The sequence below is a fragment of the Pocillopora damicornis genome, chromosome 3, assembly GCF_964200805.1.
Source record: "Pocillopora damicornis chromosome 3, jaPocDami1.2, whole genome shotgun sequence".
NCBI classification, from domain to species: domain Eukaryota; kingdom Metazoa; phylum Cnidaria; class Anthozoa; order Scleractinia; family Pocilloporidae; genus Pocillopora; species Pocillopora damicornis.
The window spans coordinates 13,888,700-13,914,358 of record NC_142672.1 but is presented as its reverse complement, the minus strand read 5'-3'; the positions used below and the strand labels follow the sequence as shown (position 1 = coordinate 13,914,358).

Below are 25,659 nucleotides of genomic sequence, written 5' to 3'. Positions count from 1 at the left end.
GTTGTGAGGATTCCTCTTACTGACCACAATGATTCATGTTGGAAATGCTCCAGCTTTTCCAGTCCTATCATCCGCATCATCTTCAACATGGAGGGGAAGTTTCGGTAGGCAATGCCATGCTGAACCTGCCAGTACAATGACATGAAAGCGCTATACAGAATTTCATGCCTGTGGAGGTTACGCTCGTCAAGTTTTTCTTGAAAAATCGAGTTCCTCTTTAACATTTCTGCTGCAATGGAATCTTTGGTTGAAACTCTGTCCACTGCAGTGCTCCACAAGTGCTGAGGTCAGGAAACGTACAGCGGGTTCCATTCCATATGATGCACTGTAATTGTGCTTGCCCTTTGCCTGGTGAAGTCTGCAGAGTAGATAGTACATACCCTTCTCTTTAATGAAAAGTAACCACCACAGCCCTGTTGTTGCATCGTAAGTTAAATTGCGTCGAAAGATCAATGCATGGAGAAATTTTTTCTTTCCTTTCTCCTTCTGGTAGTTGCACGTAGTTTCAGTGCAGTGGTAAAAACTGTGCACAACTTCGTCCGCTGAGAATAGATCATTGATCATATCGCGCATAGCATTGATATCGGGCACACTAGGCTTGAAGTTAAACTCCCTTTGAAAAGTAAGCGCGAGTCAGAAAAGAAAAGAAATAAGAGCTCGGCAATAGACATTTAATGCACATTTTAATAATAGTTGAGTTTAATAGTTAAATTACCATGGTGTCTAGGGCACACACAATATTCAACTTCCCACATACTCCTGCAATGTTCAAAGAGCCATTGAAGTTGGACTCATTAAAAAGTAAGCGCGAGTCAGAGAAAGAAAAGAGAGCTCGACAATTGACATTTAATGCATGTCATAACACTACTTAATACTATAAACATGTTCAGGCCCACCAACGCGTGCAAACTGTGGTAAACCGGGAGGGCGGCAAACCGCGGTTGAATTCAGTCTCGTTGCTATTTTAATGAACGACGCTTTCATGAACGACAACGAATAAGTGCAATATTAGCAGTGAAGAAAGAGGAGAAACTTACCGAATTGGCTCTGCTTTACGGTAAAGCGAAGTGAAGACTATACTACGCCATGTAATGGTTTCGTGTCAGTCTTCACATACGATGACATCATGCCCCCAGCAGATCGCTGTTCCATTTGCGGTTTGTATTTTTGGTGGTTTCAGCGAGATGCCTTGGTGGCCGTCACCGCCAAAACTACAAGGATGTTGTATAGATCAGCAAATACAAAGATGGCTCAAGGATCAGCTGCAGGACAGCATAGCTAATAAAGGGATGGCATGGCCTTCACATCACGCCACGACGATTCGCCACAACATTGAAATATTTCAAGTAATACTAAGCAATTTAATGTTCAGATAGAGCGTTTGATGTTTTGCAAAGCTACTCGACCTAACGCTACACTATTTGTGTTTATGCTGTACCATTTTACATTACGCTGAGCCATTTCACGCAATGCTACACCAGTTGTGCGTACGTTGTACCATTTGACATTATGCTAAGCCACTTCATGCAACGCTACTCTGTTTGTATGTACGCTGTACCATTCGACATTACGCTAAACCATTTCACACAACGCTACACTGTTTGCATGTACGCTGTACCATTCGAGATTACACTAAGCCACTTCACACAACACTACACTGTTTTTATGTACGCTGTACCATTCGACATTACGCTGAGCCATTTCCCGCAGCGCTACACTATGTGTGTACGCTGTACCATTCTACATTAAGCTTAGCCATTTGACGCAACGCTTCACCGTTTATGCGTGCGCTGTGCTACTCGGCATTACCCTGAGCCGTTTAACTCAACGCTACACCGTTTGAGTACTGTATTGCACATGAGTGCTAAGCTATTCGTAATTGAGCTAGTCCACTTCACAATCTCATGATCCAACTCAACATGGGCTACTTAAGACCGTTTCTCGTTTGGCTAAACAATTCATATTTAGGGTTTTGTGTTTCACGAAGGAAAACTAGACTGTCTATAATTTGGCTATGCCATTCCTTTATTTGCTATGCTATCCTGCAGCTGATCCTTATACCATCTTTGTATTTGCTGATCTATTTGACATCCTTGTATTTTGGTGGTGACGGCCGCCCATAGAGTGAAGTACTGATTAATTTTCCGCTTCATTTGGTACTGTGCAAGGCCGCCAAAGTAGATATGTCACGTAACGTTGTCACAAAGATGAGAATTGCTGTTTGACTGTTTTTTCTCGAGAGCAAATGCTAGACTGAATTGTAGCAATGGAACAAGCTGAATTTATTGCTGTTGTCTGTCGCAACACCATGATAAACCGTGTAGTGCCGATAAATGCGTTTGTTTTGTTTCATAATGTCTCAAGTCATGAACTCCAAACTAGCTGCATGTGCACAAAATTTATCACAAAGAAACACCCAAAAGCAGAGAAATAATACAAAGTTTTATTTATTTTACCGTAATTTACGTTCAAAGTTAAAATTGTCGGCTGACCATAGTTTCCACAGGAGTTTTAGTACAAACTGAGCCTGAAAATAGCCGGGACAAAAATTAAAATAGCCGAATAAAGGTCCTGGTGTCCCGGCCCTAACAAAAACACTGTGTATAGATGATGCCAATTTTGGTCAAAGGCAATGACATCAGAAGTCGAACAAGGACCAAGGTTCATCACAGGCAGTTATGGGCGGTGCAGGAGTCAATGGGTTAAGTAACAGTGGAAATAGAAACATGCCTGGTCTTGTAAGTGCTGGTGTGCATTTTACCAGTGTAGTGATTTTGATAGTATTAATGCCATTAAGTGGTCAACATGGGAAATGTACACTTTTTTACAACCAAATGGTGTTGTATGCAGTGGGAGCTGCAAAAACCATCACTTTACATGTAGGGTTTGCTATTGTGACTGACTTTTAATTGTAATGTTATACATTGCTTTAACAGTATGAATTTTACTGTTAATACGATGTAATCAAGTGGGCGATGTAGCAGCTATCGTAAGGTCTCACATGAATGGCTTGTGAGGAGCAATGCCCCTAGCCCCAAAACAATAAAAGCTACTAACAATGAAAAGAATTACAAGCTAACAGGAGCTGCTACACTGCCGAATCAAGTGGAATTATGTTTTTATAAAGCACTTTTTTGGTTATTTCTAATGCTCTAACATTTTCTACCGGTTATTTTCTAGGAACTGATGAAACATTTTTATTGTTAGTGGTGCCTTGAATGTATAAAAGTATTTTAATTTATATTTTATAATCCCCTGCCTGTATCATACACTGGTATCAATCATTCAATGCAATTCCTGCTTATTCTTTAATACTTAGTTATTTCTTTATTTTACACGTACAAACAAGTATACTTAAAGTATACTTTACTTTAGACAGTCACTCACCAGCTTTGTTAAAATAAAAAAGAGGTATACTTGAAGTATACTTTTACATTTTAAGTATAAATGAAGTACATTAACAAAATGTACTTAATTTATACTTTTCTTCTTTAAGTATAAATGAAGTATACTTCAACTACACTTTCTTTTGGGAAGTACAGACTAAGTATACTAAAAGTATACTTAAAGTATACTGCATTCTTGCAAAGGTAAGTAAACAACACTGCTTCTTAGGCCCGGTTCAAACGTCGAACTTTACATGTGCCGAACCTAATAGCAATTCGGGTCAACTCGAATAATTAGGTTCGGCAGTTGATTCAAACGTCGAACCTAAATATGTCGAACTTAATTGAGAAACTGAACATGACTCTACTGCAGTCAGCGGTTATTGCTTACCAAAATGGCGGGAAGAAATGTGGGAAATACAAATGCTGGAGCCTGTTTTTCTTGCAAATGCGATCAAGGAGGGTAGAAAAAGGCGACTTAAGATGCAGTTGGCATTAAACAACCTTGCTGCCAGGAGAAGACGAGTTTTGAACTTGGCTTGCCTTGCATTATTGCTTATTTCCCATAGGAACGTCACAGTTCCTCGTCCAGTTCGTTCGTGTTGTCGGCTAAAAAGAAATTCTGGCTGGTGGGAAAATGTTTGCAACACCTATTCAGACGCAAGATTCAAAAAAACCTTCAGAGTATCTAGGGGGACATTTAATTTCATCCTGAGACGTATTGAACCCTTCCTTATTCGGCAAACTGTGACGGAAGAACCGATACCACCAGCGCTGAGGCTTGCTATTTGTCTGTATAGACTAAGCTGAGGAGATTATTTCTATACCATCGCCGAAATGTCTGGACTAGGCGTCTCCACGATTTGCTCAATTTGTCAGGAAGTCTGTCAAGTCTTGGTGGACCATTTATGGAACGAGAATGTGTCAAGTCACATGCCCCAAACTGAAGAAGAGTTTAAACAAAAAATTCTCGACATGGAAGAATTCTGGCAATTTCCATGCTGTTGGACAGCATTGGATGGCTGCCATATTCCTATGAAATGCCCGCCTGGAGGACTTCAGTCATGCAAAGAGTACCATAACTTTAAAAATTTCTATTCCATTGTACTGATGGCAATGGTAGACTCACATTACAGATTTGTGTGGGGTAGCTGCGGGTTTCCAGGAAATTCTCACGACGCAGTTATTTTTAGATCAACCGACCTTTGGACCCGTATCCAAGAAGGCCTCATTCCAGTAATTGGAAAAACTGTAGATGTTACTGTTCCACCACTTGTAGTGGGGGACTCTGCATTCCCTCTACGAACATGGTTGATGAAACCATATACTAATACAATTCTGACCCCCAAGCAACGTTACTTTAATTACCGCTTAAGCAGAGCTCGAATGGTTACAGAGGGTGCTTATGGGCAGCTCAAGGGTAGGTGGAGGGTCCTACTCCGAAAGAGTGAAAGCAGTCAAGATAATGTCCGCATAACAACATTGGCATGTATGGTTCTCCACAATATATGCATTGCACGAGGAGATGCCATTTCAAAAAAGCTTGATTTGAGTTTGGATGCAAATGGTCAAAAGAGAAATCGTCAGGAAATAAGAAAACTGTTGCAGATGAGAAATTGTTCAAGCATCAGAGATGTGTCACTGGAGGCAAATAAAGTAAGTAATGCACTATGTGAAAAACTATGGCTTGAGAAGGAAACTGGCAAAGTCTGTTAATTCAGTACTGATACATTTACTATTTTTCACCAAATTATTTTCATATGATTGTATCAAGTGCAAGATTTAATTAGCCTGCAGCGCAGACAAACTAAACAGCTGTTTCTTTTTTCATTGTTGTTGTTGCTGTTTAATACATGTCTGGCTGCCTTGCAGGCTATACATTCAATCTGATCAGCAGCACCGACAGAGACACCACATGAAAGTCAGCCATGTTCAATAAAAAAGAACTGTTAATGATAATGCTAGGTTGTTTATAGTTAGATCTTGTGTTTTCCGTTGGTTATATTGTGGTAGAGCATATGTGGTCTATGTGCAGTGGAATTGATTTTGATGTTAATTTGATGGTGGCAATTTTGTTGTTATAAGTTATTTTGGGTCCCACATTTAAAGTATTGGAATAATTGGATAAACTTTGCATTATTCCCTTTATATGGGTGCCCACTAAGATCTTCAATCTTGGAGAAAAATGTTGAGCCACTTCACAAAAATTACTGCTTGTTGAGGGTACCAAAGGGAAAGTTTCATCCCCTCTTCGATTTCATTGTTGTCAAGATCAAATTTTTTCTTCACAGTGTCAATCCAGTCATAAAAAGGTTGTGAGAATTAAGGAAGTGATCAGCAAATAGACATCCCCTTGAATAATCAAAAATTCTCCCAACCAATACTAAAGGAAACAAAGAGACCAGTAAGGAGAACTTGTCCATTGACTATGCAGCTTAAATGGTAAATTGCTTTTAATTGCATTTATGTTCTGAAACAACAATGAAAGATGACTTTCATAAATTTAATATTAATAGAAAAATAAAGTTTAAACATTCAATTTTTATGTACTGCAAATATTGTTGAAAAAAAAACATTCAACATATAATTATTTTACTTCTGATATACACACATTTTCCTTGTAGTTTATTCATGTTAAATAAAACTCCTTTGATTGTTATGTATATTTTGCAATTGCCCTACAGCAGATATACTGTCTTTTCTCAATTAAAAACCCCTGGCATTTACCTTTTTGAAACATTGTGGACCTAGGGTTTATTTGACCCCCGAAGCTTGCTTGAGCTCTTTATTCATGAAGTTCTGGTTATTTCTTCATAAATTTGTATGGCTTTATAATGGGGCACGGGTAACATTTGTACAGACATAAATTGTTACATTATATCTGCACCTTGTTTAACCTCTAATAGATACTTCAGGGGTTTATTTAAAACTCCACCTTGGAGACCAGGCATTTACTGAAAGCCCGGCATTTAATCAAAAAACTACGGTACTAAAAAATGTTACTGTATCATCATTTTGCAACATATTGAACTGAAACAAACGTACAAATAAATTTATCCATATTCAACCATTTTTTTTTAACTCAAAGTGTTCAAAAGAAATCTATTCTTGCAAAAAAGAACTTAAGTTAAAACCAGTAAGAATGCTGTCCAATGCAACACAATAAATAGACCTGAGAAGAACTGTGGTCAAAGTAATAGTTATGAGCACATTATAACTAATAAGCTCTATGTCTACAATGTCTGGTATTTTCCATTGCCATAAAGGAAAGGGTTCCCATAAGAACCTTCAGACATGCTTTCCTGGGTGGTTTGTTGTGGCCCTTGAGAACCATGCAATGATGGGTAAAACCCTGCTTCATGAGAGGGAAAGCCCTGATTCCATGATTGGTAAAACCCTGTTTCCATATTGGAGGATGGAGGCACCATACTGGATGATGGAGGCAAGCCTGAATTGGCTCTATAACCAAGCATGAGTTGAAATAACTTCAACTCATGCTCTCGGGACTTTTCCATTTCCTCTTTCAGAAAGCTGATCATCTCTTTTGTGGGGTCATTTCTGACAACTTCAGTGATGAGTTTCATCACTTGGGTGTTGTCAAGTTTATCTTTAGCAAATTTCTCCTTCTTTGCAGACCTTTTTGGTATATACAGGGCATCTTCGTCCCCAGCATTATCAGAAGGGTGGTCATCATGAGAACTTCCAGGGGTACATGGAGAGGACAATGATGATGGCTCTAAAGCACGTTCGGGCTGACAGGAATCCCTCGTTTTAACCACTGCAAACAAGGCATTGAACCAGCTTCCAAACCCATGGTCTTCCTGGTACCTCTTTATTCCTGTTGCAGTTTTCTGAGTTAGTGCAGCTTGTTTACGCTGGCTGACACACTTTTTGAACTTGGTCCTCAGCTGGGCAATTGACATGTTGAACTTGTCACCTCTTGCTGATGCCCTGCCTTTCAGCTCATCCAAGATTTTGGCATAAATTGGACTATTTCTCTGATTCTTGGTGTTCATAAAAATCAGTTTGGTTTTAAACTCATTGCTGTTAACAACAATGTCAATGAAATCATCAAGAACTTTCGGGCACCATCGAGGTCTTCGCCCAGGTCTTTTGCCCTTCCTGGCCTTTCCTTTCTTTACAAATAGTGACAAAGCTTTGTCCACATCTTCATTGTCATCACCCTCTTCACTTGTAACATCATCTTCATCCTCATTTGCGTCAATGTTTTTGCTATAGGACAAACATTCAAACCTAGATATTAGCTTCATCAGCTTATTATAATTATGTTTCATAACCTGGGTTGGTGAAAATTAGACAACCAAATTTTACTATTTGAAACTTCCTACAATCTCCGCAGAGGAAATTATGAATATAATGATGTTAACTGAAATGATCACATGTTTTTCTTCAAAAATGTCTTTTCTCATGACCTTTCAGTAAAAAAGTAAACTAAAAAAGTTTAGGACCGAGATATCCATGGCAAACCTTAGCATTTGCTTATTAGCTCAAACTGACCAAACAAGCAAATTTAATTTGAGTGTGTAGCCCGTTTAGAACAAAAGAAGGGACATTATCAATACTTAAGCTTACGTACTTTACTTAATTCACGTCCCCTCGGGGCTTTTCAGAGAAATAATATCAGAATGACCTGAGAAGCATACCTTTTCATAGCGGGCGGCTTTGTGGACTTAACATTCAAGCTTGACTCTTGGCTTTTCTGACCCACACTGGTCTCCTCGTGATCATTGCCTTCGGTTTCTTCAAGAATCATTTTCTCTCGAAAACATGACTCGCAGTACGCTACCGAACTGCCTGCTTTCCAACCCGCTACACTTTCATCATTTTCAAATACGGAACACCGCATACAAAAGTAATTCTTACACCTCAGACACGTATATTTCGTGTTCTCGAAGCAAGAGGAACACATATCTTCCGCTCTTCCCGCCATTTTGTTTGAAAAGATCAAAACAAGTCGTATGCGCATGTCAAACATAAGAATCGTGCAGAACTCTGGGTAAAAATTAATTTATTTAATGTATTTGTAATGTATGCATTAGATTCGGCACATGAAACGGTTCGACGTATGAATCAAAGTTGATCTTTTGCCGTTCTATCCGACAAGCCCGGTCAAATAGAACGGCAGGTCGACCCGAATACAAATCTGCCGGACCTAATTGATTCAAACGTCGAACTTTACATGTGCCGAACCTAATTATTAGGTTCGGCACATGTAAAGTTCGACTTTTGAACCGGGCCTTACTCCTCTTTTACAAAAGGCTCTCCCTGGGGTTGAAAACTTAATGTTAATTAAGTACTTGTCTTTAGGAAAGTGACTTTGGAATTAATGCATTTCAGTATAAAACTTCTCTCTCAAGAAAAATTGGAAACTGGCCTGGGTTAAGAGATATTGGTGATACCCTTAAAATTTCCATCTGTGTTACCTTTGCAGTAATCTAAAATTTATCATGGGGTAATTGTATAAGACTTGATGCAAATTAAATACCTTTAGTTTTTTTTGCTGCTACTTTCTTTCCTATTCCTACATTTTTCCTCTTTCCTTTCACCAAACCTGCATGAAGTACACGAAAGTGCTTACAGTTAATTTCCATTGATATTGTAACCTCCTTAAACAATGAATGACTCAGTTAATATTTTGTTTCATTCCATTCAGCTGGTCATAATAATGATCTTATCATGTACCTTCACTGCTTGAACTTCCTGGAGTAGATGTACTCTCACTTGTGAAGGAGAGGTCTGGTACTTCCTTCTCACAATCATCCTTGCTCCCTGACAATGAGAATAAGTAATATGTTCCATGTTATTTCCAACTGCAAATACAAAATCTAATGGACAATAATAAAATGGCTCATCCAACTTTCCTTTGTCTTTCTTATAAAAAATCAATGGCTCGTTGGAGCTACCTCGTGGTATGGTTGTTTGATTCCCTAAATTGAAGGAAATCTATTTCCAAAAGGCTCTTATTTCAACAGTCATATAACAGTAAAACGTGTAGTAACATAAATTTTTGCAAGTGCACATGCATGATAAGCCTACGTACCACATAATATAAGTTTGGCTGGGAAATACTCCCTATCTTTTCCTTTCCCCCACAACACATTTACGGTTTGGTTGTAAGCGTAGTGTGGTTCTCTAATCTGTGATGTCTCTACCACAGAGTACATGTCTTCATCCTCAAAGAGGACTAGGGCAAAGTCCTCATCATACCTTGTAGAAAGAAGTACTATCCTCATAAATAGGTGGTAGTTTACCAAATCAAAAATACAAAAAAAATTTCAAAAGTTCCTATTATCTCTGACCACATGCAACGACAAAGCTGAAAAAATTATGAGATGTAATTTTGCAAATGAATCAGCTAAGATTTTCCATCATTTTTCCTTTTAAACACTTCTGTCAATGATAAAACCAAGCAAGTTTTTCTCTCTTTTCAATTTAAAATGGAAAGTCACCAGACAGAACTGTTTACTGATGCGAGGGTTTGTTCATCTGTTGGCTGTTAAGGTGCAATTATGTCATGCTTTTGTTGACGTTACTTGAAAGTATTTTTTCTAAACTCATGCGAATTTTATGTGGATTTTACACATTGAAGTTCTTCCCTTTTTCAATAAGGGTAGAAATGCCTTAACAGGACTACTAATGCAGGAAGAAAAAATTTTTCGCTCAGATTTTAGGTTAGTACGAAGATTTTCATTTCCCAAAATATTTAGTTACAGTGCAGCTCAAAGATAAGGGGACCAAAATATATGCATTAAATTCATCTGGAACTAGTCTACGACAAGACACAGACTAGTCTTAACAGATGAACCATACGCATCTAACAGTAGACAGGTCTGCCTAGATAGTATGTATGAGGTAGCCGATTGTTTTCTCCATTGTGGAATGGTCACTGTTCCATTTATTGGACATTGTATTTGCGGTAAAAACTGTTTGTTAAACTACACCAAACATCCTTCGATGGTCTTGTGTTTCTCAAGGCTACATTTGCTTATTCACCGCTGTGTTTTTGTTAACTATACCCAGTTTTAGCTCACCAAGAACTTAAAAAAATGTCATCAAGTTTTGCTATCCAAATAACGCAATACCGTTAGGCGCATTATACTTTTAAGAGAGAAAATGTCTAACATTCCAAGACACAATTTTCTCAGTTTGTTGTGACACTTCATTCAAGTCATTCCAGCTCATTTCAACTCATTTCACCTTGGCTTCTTCTCCGAGCCACATGCTTAAAATAAAACCAAAACAAAAAAACCTTCCCTCGTTGAAACTTATTCAACGAGAATCTCTTCGTGAATTTTACCGGGGCCACTTTTGCCTTGGTAACCCACATTTAGACTAGCATGCATAAGGGTTGTTTACATCACCAAGTTTGTTACGCGATATGAAAGTCTATTTTATCACAAATATTCTTTTGTAATTCCGGACGACTTGTTCCAATAGCACACGGTGCCTGCGTTTTTAAAAACTTTAGACGTAGTATAATCAATATCACTTTGTTTTTTCCGTATTTACAGGCAATTTTGGTGGATTTTCAAAGTTTTTGAAAGCGATTTAATCGGTTGCCATGGAAACTGTACTGTTTACACTTCATTTTCTGTTTTAGAAGACTGATGACTAGTTTTCAGAATACAGGAGACACTTTAAGGATACATACACAACCTTGTTTTGGTAAATTTCGTAGTGTTAAACGAAACAAAAGGAGATTTGATGAAATTAGGAGATCCTCGCAGCTAAGAACACTACTGAAACGAGTAGATGTAAATGGGACCTGAAAAAAATTTCAGGCCCGTACGGGATTTGAACCCATGACCTCTGCAATACCAGTGCAGCGCTCTACCAATTGAGCTAACAAGCCAGGAGATTTGTTAATATTCAATACACAAAGAAGGGAAGCTCAGCGACAAAATCGTTCTAGATCGAGAAAAAGCAAGCAAAAGTAGCGGAGAATCAGAGTGTGATGAAGGCCACGTGGAAACCACCAAACACCAAAATACTGAGAAATGCTTGCCAGCTTCTGTTCGCATACTCAAGGTATTGGGAACGGGTATCCGACAAATAAGTCACAGGTTTAAATCTCAAACTTGTTTACTGTTGTTTTCCCCGATTACAGATATCTTCGGTTCGATATCTCGCTCCATCTCTCTCTCCAACACACACTCCTCAAAAGCCAATCTTATTACACTGTTTTGCAATCAAGTCTAATGTTCAAAGGAGATTGTGTTTCACTTAATATTAATAATAGTAATGCTTTCTTGTCACGTTATGTCATGCTATGTCATGCTTTCTGTCACTACTCTCCTGCTATTTGACACTTCGGTTACAGTGGCAAATATGAATAATCGGAGAAGCGACTATAATAAATGCGAATATGCTCAAAATGTCTCAATCAAATGTTCAAATTTTCAAAGACAATTGTTCGTCATCAACCAGACTCCTCATCACTTGCGATACTTTGAATTCGCGCCCTCGCAGCGTCTCTGGTCAGGTGGACGCATTGTAGACAATTCCAATCTTCGTGCTCTCTGCCGTCTCTCGAATCACAGCCTTATGCTGGATGTAAAACTCCTTCCCTTCTGGTTCACTGTGCACTCGTTCGACTATTCCTTGAGATAACTGATCTTGAATGACCCCGTCATACTTCTGCAACATGCCTGGTTGTTTCTCTAGCTTTCTGACAAGGTTCTCTAGTTGTTTCAGGCTGCCATGTTTGTTGTTAGGGAGGGGTGGATGATTTCCCTTCCAAAGGAGGCCTGTTTTGTACCATCCTTGCGGGTTTCTTCTTAGCTGCTCCTTGAATTCTTCGAATACGAGATCTTGGTCGCCAACTGGATGGTCTTGTAGACCAAGCACATCAAGTCTACACAAGGCTTCATAGTCAGCCGCAGAGGTTTGGGTCAGGAACATGTTTGTGAGGTCAGATTCACTTCCGGGTGACATGATGGTCCATCCTAATCTTGTTAATTCGGCAATGGGTTCTCCTGGTTTCCCGATCTTGGGTCTGGTCTCGGTCTTTATCTACGCGTATTCGTTTGTTCCGAGGATAAGATGTATGGGAAGCTCCTCTTTCTCGTCTACGTCATCCATTGTGACTTCTTTCAGGTGATCCTATCTTTCCACCAGCTCCTTGTACCGAGGGTTTCCCAAACTGAGTAGCGTTCGGCGGTCCACCTTAGTCACTTCGGTTCGAAGCTGAAATTCCCCCACCAAGTGCTGATGACAACATCTCGATCTCTCTGTTGCTCACTTGCATCATCATTTCGATGCGTTTGAACTCTCTTCGAACTGGCTGTTTCCCCATGTGATCGAGCAAGGCAGCAGATACGTAGGAGCTCCCAGCACCAGTGTCTAACAGGGCGCGGCAATGAATTCCACCCACACTCACGATGACCACCGGATAAGTGACGGATCCTTTCCCAGTAACTACCAACATAGGCTCCAGCGATTGTTGAGGTATCTTCTCGGGACAAATTGACGAGTGGTGTCTTTGGTTGCAAAACTTGCAGCACGCAGAACAGTGACACTCTGGGGCCTTGTGATTTGCACCGGTGCAGTTGAAGCACAACTGTTTATGTTCAACTCCCTTCTGCACTCTTGTAGTGTGGTCACTTTGTCGCAGTTGACGGACTGATGGTTTACCCTTTCGCAGTAAACGCACGGTCTTCTTTTTGGTTCCCCTTGGCGTGTTTGGTAACTTCTGTTCTTCGGTAAAAAAAGGTTTCACAGGCTTGAATGGTGGCGGCTTGTCTTGGCTTTGTCTCTCTTCACTGTGTTTGGGCGGGTTTCTGATGGTCCACTTTTGTAATGCCTCAACAAGCTGCCGGAATCTCCATTCTTGCCAGTCATCATCGGTTCTCACCAAGTCTCCTCGAATTCCTTCAAGCTTGTTCAGTGTCATCCTTACATAGCCATTCACCTCCCCGAGTTTGCCCATCGTTTCAAGTGCTTGAACATTTGAGCATAATTTTTCATAAAACTGCGACACCTTGTTTGGGTTTGCTCCATAAATCAAAGGAAGTGACATGATGCCGTCAACATAGGCATTTACGATTTTGCTCTCTTTCCCGTATTTTAACTTCAAAATATTCTTTGCTCATTTGTAGCCTTCTGTGGTCAACGGGAGGCCATCTGTGGACAGTCGAACTTGCAGTTCCAAAAGCTGCTTAAGATAGGAGAACTTTGTGATTTGTGAAATATTTGCCGCATCAATTTCCGCTGTGAATTGACCCCAGAACCACATCCAGTCGGCGGGTGTGCCTTTAAACTGAGTGATGACAAGTTTTGGCAACTTGGCGTTGATGTTTTGCTCCTTTTTCTCTTCAATTTTCTTCACATATTTTTGCTTTTGCTCCAGCTTGGCTTTTTGAATCGCATTTCCTCGTCATACTTTTTCTCCCTGAGCTGTGCGTCATGCTCCTTTTCTTTCTCTTCTGTTTGCGCTTCGACGCGTTTGCATTCCTTGATCATCACGTCGAGCTGGTCGATTGTCGCCTCAAACACACTAACACGTTCTTCGATTTCTGTGCTCTGTTTCATGATCTCGTGTTCTTCCTTTTCTGCCTCAAACATCAGTATTTGTATTTCAGTTTTCAGATCGTGGACTTCTTCAACTTCTTCTTTAAGGTGTTTTGTATTCTCGCAATTGATATGACCGCTTTATTTCCGATCACGGTGATTGCCTGTCCTTGGGTTAGTTTAAGGGTCTGCAGCTTTGCATTGATCGCTTTCGTAAGCTGATCGACTGTTTTCGCCATCTTCTGTTCGCTGGGTCCCGTGGGAGGTGCGACTTTTTTTGGGAACAGGTATCAGACAAAAAGGTCACAGGTTTAAATATCAAACTGGTTTATTGTGGTTTTCCCTGACTACAGATATCTTCGGTTTGATATCTCGCTCTATCTCTCTCTTCAACACACACTCCTCAAAAGCCGATCTTATTACACTGTTTTGCAATCAAGTCTAATGTTCAAAGGAGATTGTCTTTCACTTAACCCCCCGGGGACTGGGGGAGGGGTATTTTTCCCGCAATTTTAAACACAACACCAGTTTTTTCACTGTAATTTTTTTTTATATGATTAAACCCCATGAAGCCATGCATTTTTAAAAAGAAGAGATCCTGCACTTTCTTCTAGTGCAAAAATGTACTTAATATTTCTTAAAGGAAAAATCTGAAAAATCCAGAAAGGCAAATAAAACAGTTTTTTTTTTAAACTGGTTGAGTTTTGGACAACAACATTTTTTTTTGGAACGTGATTCTTTCTTAATATCAACTGCTATATCTGCAAAAGCATGTCTTAAGCACTGAACAAAAACAAATAATGCAAATCTCTTGAGTAGATGTGGATGGTAAACTTAAATTTCATAAAAAAACGTTTAAAGCCAGGTCACAGTTCAGTTCAGTTTACCATTATTCTGACTTTAGAAACATAACTTTGCTGTACTTGCATCAAGGTCTGCAAGGAGCCATAATTTATCTTGACCTCCTCTGTGGAGGTCTGCCTGGTCCAGCCCTTGGTTTACCAGTCACATCTTTGAGCCTTTTAGCAGAATTATTTCTTTCGGGATCGTCAAATAGATATTCTTGCAAAGTGTGGTATCTTTCGAAGCAAGGTGCTGGACACATACGCACTTGGCAAACTGCACACTCATAGACTGTTTCCACCCGTTGTATGTGTACCTTACACTTTTTGTGAGTGTCAGTTTTCACAGGATGGTGGAACTGCACACGGCTGAAGCAGATATCTGGTAGCTGGGCAGCAATCGCTGACAGGTTATTGGCAGTGTCTCTTCGAAAAGAATTTCCTGCAATAAGTTGCTCCACAAGTTTCTCTTTGAATGCAGCTAGGGTGACATTTTCATGCCCAGCTCTCTTGTACATAATGTGTGCATTTAGTGCAGATACTTCAAGCATATGAAAGAAAATTTTGTAATACCAAATATTTCCCTTCATAAGCCTGGAGCAGGTTGCTATCCGTTGATCACCCAAATCAACTCCCCTCATATGGGAATTGTACATTTTGATTACCTTTGGTTGTGCAAAGTTCTGTTTTTGCCACCGACCTTTGGATCTGACTTTCCTTTCCACCTGACCAATTTCTAAAGCAGGTGGACAAGCTTCTTGTCTTTCCAGGTGACACAAACTGAGTTGTTGTTTTGTCGAAAGAGGGATTCTCCTCTCTTTAGTCTTTTGACCTGTTCTTTTGTCTGGTCAACAATGTCCTTTGGCAGGAATTTCCTGTTCCCCCTCACAGTCCCACAAGCTAATATCCCTCTTCTTTCCAACTCCAAAAAGAGCGGTACACTGGTGTACCAGTTGTCAACAAACAACCGGTATCCTTTATCAACGTAAGGCTCCACTAGCTTGAGGACTACACGCATGGCCAAGTCTCTGCTGACTGCAGGACCTTCCTTGCCAGTGTAAATCATAGTGTCAAGGACATAGCCAGTTGCAGAATCTGCTACAACAAAACCTTGTAGGTCCCTTTTAAGATTTTCACCAATGCCATTATTTCCTTCCTCAGTGGACTCATCGGTAGCTTTATATTTATTAGCATCAACAAAGACATGTTCCCAGTCTAGTGAGATGTGAGGGTTTTGTCGGAACTTTTCTGGTAATGCATCCCACTGCCACATTGGATACAGGTCAAATATTGCAAAAAAATGCTTACATAGCAGCCCAGTGTGGCAAAAATCAGGACAGGTACATCTTGGCATGATATTCTCAGAACCAAAAGAAAGATCGTACCAAACTTCATCTGTCTGGGACTGGACTTTGAAATTTCCGCCTTCTTCTTCTCTGATGTGTTTTGATTGAACTTCGCTTGCATGTTTTATCCGCTTCTCACAGTGGTTTAGGAAAGGTCTTGGTTTGTTGTGCAGGTATTTGGGTAGGGTCAAGCTGTAACGCTTGTATCCTCCACTAGACTTTGTGTTTAGCTCCACATACCTAACAAAAATAGAAAGAGAGAGGAAAAAGGTTGACATGCAAGCTGCTTAGATGGAGAGATCATCGCTTCCGATTTACTTAACATTTTGATAGAATATGAATTGCAAGTTTGTAGAGGTATTGTTGTTGGGCCATTATTCTCAAATAGCTAAGTGAGTGAAAAAAAAAAAGAGGGGACGAGGGCAAAGGCTCATTTTTTTCCATTGACCACCCACTTTTTCATTAGCTCCCGACTATTCAATAGCTTGAAACTGGCTATCTCTTTGCTCATAAGAGTCAAGTGACCTTGTCAATAATAATTAAAAAATATTGTGTTAAAAAATAGACTAATTCCTCGAAACCCCAAGAGCATTCAAAAATACAAAATGGCCAAGTTTTAGGGGCCTGACATTAGAGAGTGATTCTTTGTCGCAGTCTGAATTTTTGAGAAATTTTAAGGAATTGTATGAGATTCAAAAAATTCAAACACACTGTCATAAAAACTTCACTCAAACTGTGCAATTGTGCTTTTTTTTGGTCATGATAAAGTGATTCCCCACCTCAAAATGGTTAATAGTGATGTTTTGTCTGTCTTTGACAGTTACTGTACCTTCTGTATTTGTCTGGAAAATACTCCTCAGTCACTACGGTAATCATCCCGCTAAGGCTGTTGTTATTGCGGTCCTTCAAATATTGGTATTTCAACGATTCATTCTGGCGTTCAGTTCCATTGTTGGTGTTGATACTGACCAGGAATCTGTCCTGCTTAAATGCCCACACCCATCTCTGTAACAGAACAGGTTACAGGAAATTTAATCTTTTCAAAAGTATTATATTTCTCCCTTGCTGCATGCTTGGGCATCATATGTTTATTGTGCCAAATTTATGACATAATAAATAATTACAAAATGAATCAATAAATCACTAATACAGTATTCAAATTGTTGTTGCTGTGTTACAAAAACTTGTAAAAAGTCACGCCGTGCATTGTCTCCTTCAGGCTTTTAGATATTAAATAACAAGCCAATGGCAGCAATGACAATCCAACAGATGTGTACCTTATCAATATTGTCAATAGGTTTTTTTAATATCAAACTGCTAGTAGACATACGGACAATACTATGCTCTGTGGAAAACAGACTGAGAATGGTCCTGCACTATTTACCGAAAGTGACAGAGAAAACCCAAGCAAATGTTTGATGTGTGTACACTACTTACCTTGGCCTCTACCAACCAGGTTTTTTCAAACCAATTTCTAAGCTTGGGATTGGCTAACCAAAGGTCACTCTCCTTAAGTGAGGACAGATTGTCTTGAAATGCTTCCTCTGTTGATGATTTGGCAACATTACGATGCAGACTTAGGACCTCCTCCCTGCTCTCTGACAAACCATTTTCAGTTTTTCTCAGCCATCTCTCCCAGCTTTGTTCTCGGTGAAAGTCACAGATATATGTTGTGGTATCTATTAAATAAAAAATTAACTTCATAAAATCTTTATTTGGACACAATTTTTGTATTTTTTGAAAATATTGGAAACTTATAAGTAAAACGTTTTCTTTATGACACTATATATATATGAACTGGTTGGTTATGATTAATGGTAAGCCATCCAGATTAAACAATTCTTATTATCTCCAAAGTTATAATAACTGTTCTACATGTTAAACCACATTTAACCATATTTTTTAATTTAGTCTCTAAAGTAGGTCTTCAACAAGGGGAAAATTGCCAAAAAAAATATGCAGTTAGCCCTTGTGGTCAGCAAATGTATTAGGATGCTCTTATCTGAATGGAAGCTGTTGTTTCCCTTTGAATTATAAAACATCCCACAACCGTGTAGTTAACATTTGTCTTGACAACCAGAAGAAATAATGGTAGGTCATATCTCATTGTCTTGTAGATTGCATCAAGGAGGGATATTTCATTTCCATAAAGATTCATAAGATGTTTCTGCCAGGCTGTTTGATGTGCAAAGAGGAGTTCTTCAGTCTGCTCACAAGTCTCATCTGTTTCACTTCCTGTTTCGGCAGTAGCTGAGGTAGACAGAGCACTGGGTCGAAAATAGAACGAGTCCTCAGGATGCTCCTCACGCCAATTTTCTATTTTCCTTTGCAGGTTTTCCTGATCCACTTTGGACAGCAATTTTTTTACCGATGCCCGGTACATGTGGTTCCTGACATCCACATCTGTGGGATAGAAGCGCCTGTTTGTAATAGGAGGTGGAGTCTGCCCTGGAAAAAGTTCACATTTCACAAACTGTTTAAGGTGTCTTCATTTCATCAACAGTTTTAACACCTTCACCAACAAGCTCTTCAATCTTGTCTACAAGCCGTTTGTCAATTGGTTGCAGAAGACCACCAACCTTATTTGTTGAAAAAGAAGGAAAAAAATTGTGTTAATAACTATACAAATATATAATTTAATATGTATAATTGATAATAATACTGAATGGTCGATGATCCGCACGAGGTTAAGCCAATATTGTGAAATAGTTGTCACTGAGCCTGAGTAGAGTAATACTTATTCTACTCAGGATGTCAGTGGCATCCGATTAGAGGTATATTGCAACTGACATGGGTACTTTAGATTACAGTTTCTGGTATCGACTTATTACACTTTGCAGGATGACCTGACTTTCCTTTTAAATTATGGGCACAAATTAATCAGAATGAACTTGTTTATTTTGTTGATCCTGTCTTAAAATCAAAATACAGTTTAATAGACAAAACGGTAGATTAAGAAAGTAAGTGACAGTACAGAAAAATGTGAAAAGGATGATAGCATCAACATGACACAAGCATGAAGCAAAGAAACAAAGCTGAGTCCCTGACAGAAATTGACCCATGACATCCCAAACGTCGGGCAGAAACTCTTTCCAGTGAGCTACAAGAACTCCCGGAGAGCCAGCCCATTTAACATGCATCCTGCATGCATACTGCTAGGTTCAGCAGTTTTATTTCCAAGCTTAAAATTCATCACCATTGTCTCATTTATCAGTACAGAAAAATTTATAAAAATGATCTTAGGTTTACTTGTAAGACCATTCATCGGACGGGTGCTTAACAAAGCTCGCCAGTGATATGGTCTTTGTGTTCATCCTCCTTCGGTAGGTAGATATAGATTCTACGTTCATATGGAGGTTTTTGTCCACTCTTGGTATCGGTCTTTAGCTTTTTGGAAATGTCCCGTCGAAGTCTCTCTGTGTCATCCCTGATCTACTTGTAAAGAGTTATTGTTAACAAAACTTTTACTTGTAATTTAGTACAGACTAATAATAAATTATGAGTATCGAGGTTACTATACTTAAAAATATGTTGAAAACATCGCTATCAATAGCACACAGCAATAGTTATAGTAATAATAATAATAATCATCATCATCTTCATCATCATCATCATCTCATTGATTTTCGTAAGGCTTTTGATTCTCTCGAATGGCCCTTTATTATGAGAATTTTAGATGCTTTTAATTTTGGTAGCAGCATAAAACGTTGGATAAGTACATTCTATACGAACGTGGAGAGCGCGGTATTGAATAATGGGTACACAACGAATTGGTTCAAACCGTCGAAAGGTGTGAGGCAAGGCTGTCCTCTCTCACCGTATCTGTTCATCCTCTCAGCCGAATTAATGTCCATAAAACTACGCTACGACTCGAGGGTCAAAGGCATTAATTTGTTTGGCAACGACACAAATCTGTTTTGTGCAGATTTAAATTCCGTGGAAAAAGCTTTCAATACAGTTAATGACTTCGGTAGGATAGCTGGTTTACAGCTAAACATGAAGAAAACAAAAGCGATTTGGCTTGGGAAGTGGGCTAACAATAAAACCAACCCGTTGAGCATGAAATGGACGCATACCCCGGTTCGGATCTTAGGAATTCACTTCTCGTACGATAAGAAGGGGAATGATGACCTTAACTTTAGCCTGAAATTAAGGAAGCTACAAACAAAATTGGATATGTGGAGTGCTAGAAGCCTCATGCTATTTGGAAGAGTTTTAATAACCAAAACTCTAGGTATCTCACAGATCATTTATTCCGCTTCAAATATTGAAGTTCCTGATACAATCACAGACACGCTGAAAAGAAAGTTGTTTAACTTTATATGGAAAAAGAATAAGGATAAGATCAAACGAACCGTGCTTTACCAAGATTTAGAGGAAGGTGGGCTATGCATGACAGATGTAGATCTTATGTTTAAAGCCTTGAGACTTGCATGGATCCCTAGACTTTTGAATGCTGGAGATAAAAATTGGTGCTCTGTGCCAAACCACTATTTCAGGAAAAAGGGGGGCTTAAATTTTCTTCTAAAATGCAACTACGACACAAAGTACTTCCCTCAATTGCCAGCCTTTTATAAGAACATTTTCAAATTCTTTCAAGAATTAAAAATACTTTACGGTTACGACCAGGAAAGTGATGTAGTACTGTATAATAATAAAGAAATTCTAGTAGATGAAACACCCGTTTATCTCAGCAACTGGATGGAGCAGGGAATCGTTTCTATTAAAGACTTGTTGAAGGAGGATGGTAGCTATCTCTCATTCCAGGAATTTAAAGGAAAGTTTTCTTGCAAGACAAACTTCCTCCAGTATTTTCAGATTATTAGTGCCATACCTGACCGGCTACAGTCGAAAGCAAGACAAATAGAATCAGTTAATAATCAGTTTTTCACAAGTAACGATCATCTTTTTCACCTCAACGGAAATTTCACGCTCAACCTTGATAAAGCCAAATCAAGGGATTTCTATAATCTTTTAATTGCTAAAATCCACACTGGAGGTCAGGCAGGTCCTAAAAGATGGAGCGAAATACTTTCTTTGAATGATGAAAAATGGGCAAAGATATTTAAGTCAATACGAAAGCTGTGCAAAGAAACAAAACTAAAAGAATTTCAATTTAAGTTTATTCATAGAATCGTGGTGACAAAGAGAGAACTATTCAAATATGGTATTAAAACTGACGAAGAATGCTGCTTTTGTGGGGAAAAAGACTCAATCGATCACACCTTTATTCACTGTCCTTTTACGAAATCATTCATACAGAAAGTCATTCGGTGGTTTAACACAACATACAATTCACAGTTCTCTCCAACTACGGAGGAACTTTTATTCGGAATTACCTCCAACTTAAATGAGAATAGTACCACCAAGAAATTCGACTACGTCACACTATTCATGCGTTATTATATCTATAGTTGTAAACTTAACAACAAGCCCATTGTCCTCCACGACTTTGTGAATGCAGTTCACCAAAGGGACCTAATTGAAAATACCGTCAATAACTAGCTCCTGACAAATGCGGTTAAAATATCTCAACTCTCTTTAAAAAATACAAAATAAAATAAAAAAATTTAAATAATAAAAAAGTAAATAAATAAAAATACTTAGTGGTACACCTGCCAACAGTGAAACTCTCACCAAAACACTTCAAACAATACTCCTTACGTTCTTTTTCTTTTTTTTCACTTTTGTTATAGTTCCTCATTTAATGTATCAAAGTCTCAATGCACAAATGTAATTTAGCAGTAATAGCTTTTCAATTAACGTATTGTATTCGGATATGGTAAAGTTATCGTTTTTATGTTATTCATATTGTATTATTGAACTTTATTGTAAGTAGACTAACATCTCCCTTTGGAGAGTACGGCGCAATAAAGAGATACTATTTAAAAAAAAAATCATCATCTCATTGTTTACAGACTGAAGTACCTTGTAACTTGGATATGTAATAACTTCTGATAGACGAATACTTGCAGTGCACCCGAATTTCATGGTGTCTTGAGGTAAAAATCTCTTCTTTTCGAAGGAGTGATCGCCAGCCTGTAGTTAAGAAGAAATAATAATTATAATGTAAGAAAAGAAACAAACAAAAACAAAAGGTTACTTAGATGGGGAAGAAATAGATTTTTTTTTGAATTTTAATTTGTCAAAAACATACCTTCTCATTGGCTTGTCTTGCTTTGAATGCCTTTTTTCTGTCTGGACCATGTTGGCAGTCAAACACCTTTGAGCCAATGATACTGAAGGGCACTCCATCAAATGGGATTTTGTCATCTTTAAAATAAACTTTTCTTGGCTTGGCAAAGGGATCTGTGACAACATCCAAAGAAGGAATTTTTGTTTGTATTTTATTTAATGCACTGGTCATTTTATCAAGCATTTCTGTTCTTTATTTCAAAGATTAAATGACACAATTTGTTTCTTTTTTTTACCTGCTTCACCTTTATCTAATATTCATCCATAGCCCTCACCTGCTTAACCCAAGCACGTAAGCTACAGTTGAATCCAGCAAGAACCCACACATTTTTTTTCAGATCAGGTGAAATTCGTTCTTAATAAAGTCAATAAGCCTATATGACAATACAAACATCAGCTAACCTTAGTTGTAATTTTTAGACAGATATTACTGGACATCCCAGTGAGAGGGAGGGGGGGGTTCTACTCAATAATTTTTTATATAGGGGGGTATCTGTCCAGTGGTCCAAACCCTTATCTTTTCATCTACTACTTTTGACCTGAAAAAGGTAACCCTTTCATGCACAGCCTCTCAACATTCATAGTCCACTATGGGAGTAACCTCCCCCCCCCCCCACACACACACACACACACCCATAGGCGTATGGGCGCACCTTTCAGACTTGGGAAGGTGGTGACCTTGACCTAAATTTTAAAAAAAAAACTAACTGTTTAAAATTATCGTGTCTCATGAAACTAGTGTCACAATTCCAGAATCCAAATTTGAATTCTTGAAACCCATTTTATTAATTAATGGGATTTTTTGTTTGTTTTCTCCATGTGCTTTTGCTAGAATCATGGGCATTTTGTCCTACCCAGCGAGCAGAGTCAATCTTCCTAGATCAGTCGGGTAAGAAGATCGAAGAGACTCTGTTCGCAGGGTAATTTTGTCCGAAAAAAAATTACGACTGGGGGCTGCCGCCTCCCCCCCCCTCCTGTTCGTTCGCCTATGCCCCCCAATCTAAATGTATATTTTTCCCATGTTTGCATGCATAATAGACTCACCTCCAGCCCCAAACATCTTGTCAGATTTAAAACAGGAAAACTTTGTCGTGGTTTCTATCTCATATTGCTTTATCACAGCCATGGCTGCTTCAACTGACTCGACATAACCAACATACTTGCTTGTAGATCCTTTAAACTTCGGCTCCCACGAACATACCGCATGAGCAGTAGTACTCAAAGTACTGTTTAATTGTACAAGATCATCTGTGTGGCGTTCTTCGACATTTACTGGCGTAGCCATTTCTAAAAGGGTTAGCTGGGCTATCACAGTTCTTACTAAACTTCCAGATTTAGCGGTCGCGGAACCTTAATAGAAAATCTGCATTTACATATATGAAAATTCCCGCCAAAGAACGAAGCTTAGCGGGAAAGAAATGCTCGGAAATCCGAGGGCAATGTTCGGCAAATTGTCGTTCATCGCCGAGTACGATCACCCAGCATGTCACGTCACTTTCACGGATGGAAGATTACGATCGAATATGCCATCTTTCAAACTGACATTGATTCACCATTCGGTGATACACACTGGTATACGCACTAAAATATAAACAGTTGCTCTCAGCTTTATTAAAAATAACTCAGAGTTTTATTTGATGTACAAGGCAAAACATAAAGATCTGCAAAAGGTTAAGAGAGAAACATCCGCCATATTTGTTTTTTCTAAAGGAAACCCGAACCACTGAACCGAAGATTCCCGTCGGAGATCATATGACGTCACGTCAGTTTCACGGATGGAAACTAGTGACGACCTTTCTTCTAGGATTGGATAGGTTTTGGACATATCAAATGGCGGTTTCTTCGACCAACGCGACTTTCGGGCCAAAGTGTCTCCTGGTGCTTCCAATTTCTGTGTGGACAATGGCCGTTTGTTAGATGTCGCAGAAGATTGTTTATCTGCTGAAGAAGTCGAAGAGATCTTTTTGGGTGATTCTTTGAAATTCTTGGAACTTTTTGAACGATCTGCCGTTGTACCTTTCTGATTAGGCATGGCGAAATCCAGACGACGGACTTTGGTTGGTAAATGACAGGTCAAGTTTTTGAACACGCTTTTATGCTGGAATTTAGGATCGAAAATTCTTGAATTTGATTGGTCCATTGCATTGTTACTTGCAAACATTGACCAATAAGAACTCGAGAATTTCGATCCTTGTTCCATGGATCCACTCTAAGCTCAGAGCTCTAATACTTCGCAAAAGATGAAGTAAAAGTAGTACTGTACATCGACATTTTTGCCCTTAATATAAATACAAGCAGTGATTTGACGTATATATGATCTAATAAACTGCCAGAAGAAATGAAAGTCGGCTGCTGTACTATTTGTTCGAAATTAAAATAATTCATCAAAGATTTGAGTGAGAGGTTATCATCAGAATTTAGGTAATTTATGTTGAAATCACCAAGAACTACATCAATGTTATTTGAATTAAGTATATGTTCTAAATTGGAAATGAAGAGAGGAATACTGGTGGACTTCTTACAATAAAGCAGTAAGAATGATGGGTTTTGATGATTTATTGAGTTTGCAATCACAAATTTCAAGGCATTGATTGATGAGAAGTATTCATGTTCTGTTATTTGGATATAATCCTTGGTACAAACAGCTAAACTCATAAATTTATCACTTTGATGGTCCTGTCTAAATAAAGCAAATGGTTGCAAGTTTCTTCTTATTTCATTATCTGCATCATTAGGAATTAGTTGTGTTTCTGTGAAAGCTAACATATCACTGTTCAACATATTATTATCATATCTTATGTCAATGCTGTGTTTTTTAAGAGACGTAATATTTAACAGGCTAACTGTGACACCAGTATTTGAGACTGCCAACTCATGCTCAGAGGAAGACTGCTTGTAATTGATGAAATCTTTAGTAACCTTTCATATTCCTTGTCTACCCTTGGATTTGCCTTGACATGTTTCATTTCAATATTGCCAAGAATATGAAGTCCTTGTAATGTTGTTGAACGACTTAGTGCAACATATATTTGGCCATAGTTAAAAGATCTTTGTTTGAGAAGATCAAAGCTAATGACAACATTTTTCAATGTTAAACCTTGGACCTTGTGTACTGTAAATGCATAGGCTAGTTTCAAGGGAAATTGTGTTCTTTGAATCTCCGGCGATGAAGGTTTGCCTGGTTTGACTTTAATTTTTGTTAGTACTGGTACAATAGGGACTGCCTGTTTATTATGAGCAAAATTATTTGAATGTTTTGCTATTGCATCCTTTCCAGCCTCACTATCATCAAACTTGATGTACACAATATTCGTCTTTTTAGTGTTTCCATCAACTTCAATCTTAATTACAGTTTCCATC

At 38.7% G+C, this 25,659-nt stretch overlaps 3 protein-coding genes, 1 non-coding gene and 2 pseudogenes across 4 annotated transcripts; all 6 read right to left on the bottom strand.

Annotated features, from left to right (window-relative positions):
- Positions 1-6,070: 6,070 nt before the first annotated feature.
- LOC149048329 (uncharacterized) lies at positions 6,071-8,578 on the bottom strand. Its single transcript, XM_089202176.1, has 2 exons — positions 8,051-8,578; positions 6,071-7,619 (listed from the first exon to the last, which is right to left on the bottom strand). The coding sequence occupies exons 1-2, from the start codon at positions 8,380-8,382 to the stop codon at positions 6,620-6,622; spliced, it is 1,332 nt and encodes a 443-aa protein (XP_089058302.1). The 5' UTR covers positions 8,383-8,578; the 3' UTR covers positions 6,071-6,619.
- Positions 8,579-11,186: 2,608 nt separating this feature from the next.
- Trnat-ggu (transfer RNA threonine (anticodon GGU)) lies at positions 11,187-11,259 on the bottom strand. The gene has a single exon. It is a non-coding gene; the product is annotated as a tRNA-Thr (tRNA).
- A 626-nt stretch (positions 11,260-11,885) lies between these two features.
- LOC149048327 (uncharacterized) lies at positions 11,886-12,341 on the bottom strand. The gene has a single exon (XM_089199445.1). The coding sequence runs from the start codon at positions 12,339-12,341 to the stop codon at positions 11,886-11,888; it is 456 nt and encodes a 151-aa protein (XP_089055571.1).
- A 5,690-nt stretch (positions 12,342-18,031) lies between these two features.
- On the bottom strand, positions 18,032-19,244 carry LOC149048326 (uncharacterized; annotated as a pseudogene).
- A 136-nt stretch (positions 19,245-19,380) lies between these two features.
- Positions 19,381-23,584, bottom strand: LOC149048325 (uncharacterized). The gene is made up of 5 exons (XM_089199444.1): positions 23,344-23,584; positions 22,953-22,983; positions 22,262-22,490; positions 22,033-22,143; positions 19,381-19,536 (listed from the first exon to the last, which is right to left on the bottom strand). Exons 1-5 carry the CDS (start codon positions 23,582-23,584, stop codon positions 19,381-19,383), a joined length of 768 nt encoding a protein of 255 aa, XP_089055570.1.
- Positions 23,585-23,929: 345 nt separating this feature from the next.
- Positions 23,930-25,659, bottom strand: part of LOC149048324 (ATP-dependent DNA helicase PIF1-like) — a 2,512-nt pseudogene continuing 782 nt past the window's right edge.

Excerpts from the sequence above, each read along its gene's own strand:
- LOC149048329 (XM_089202176.1), bottom strand. The coding sequence starts at position 8,382 with ATGTTTGACATGCGCATACGACTTGTTTTGATCTTTTCAAACAAAATG. Across the intron at positions 7,620-8,050 it reads AAGCCGCCCGCTATGAAAAG|CAAAAACATTGACGCAAATG; the intron begins GTATGCTTCTCA and ends TTTGTCCTATAG.
- LOC149048327 (XM_089199445.1), bottom strand. The coding sequence starts at position 12,341 with ATGTCACCCGGAAGTGAATCTGACCTCACAAACATGTTCCTGACCCAA.
- LOC149048325 (XM_089199444.1), bottom strand. The coding sequence starts at position 23,584 with ATGGCTACGCCAGTAAATGTCGAAGAACGCCACACAGATGATCTTGTA. Across the intron at positions 22,491-22,952 it reads CACCTTCCCAAGTCTGAAAG|AACAGAAATGCTTGATAAAA; the intron begins GTGCGCCCATAC and ends TTTGAAATAAAG. Across the intron at positions 19,537-22,032 it reads TTACATATCCAAGTTACAAG|ATCAGGGATGACACAGAGAG; the intron begins GTACTTCAGTCT and ends CTTTACAAGTAG.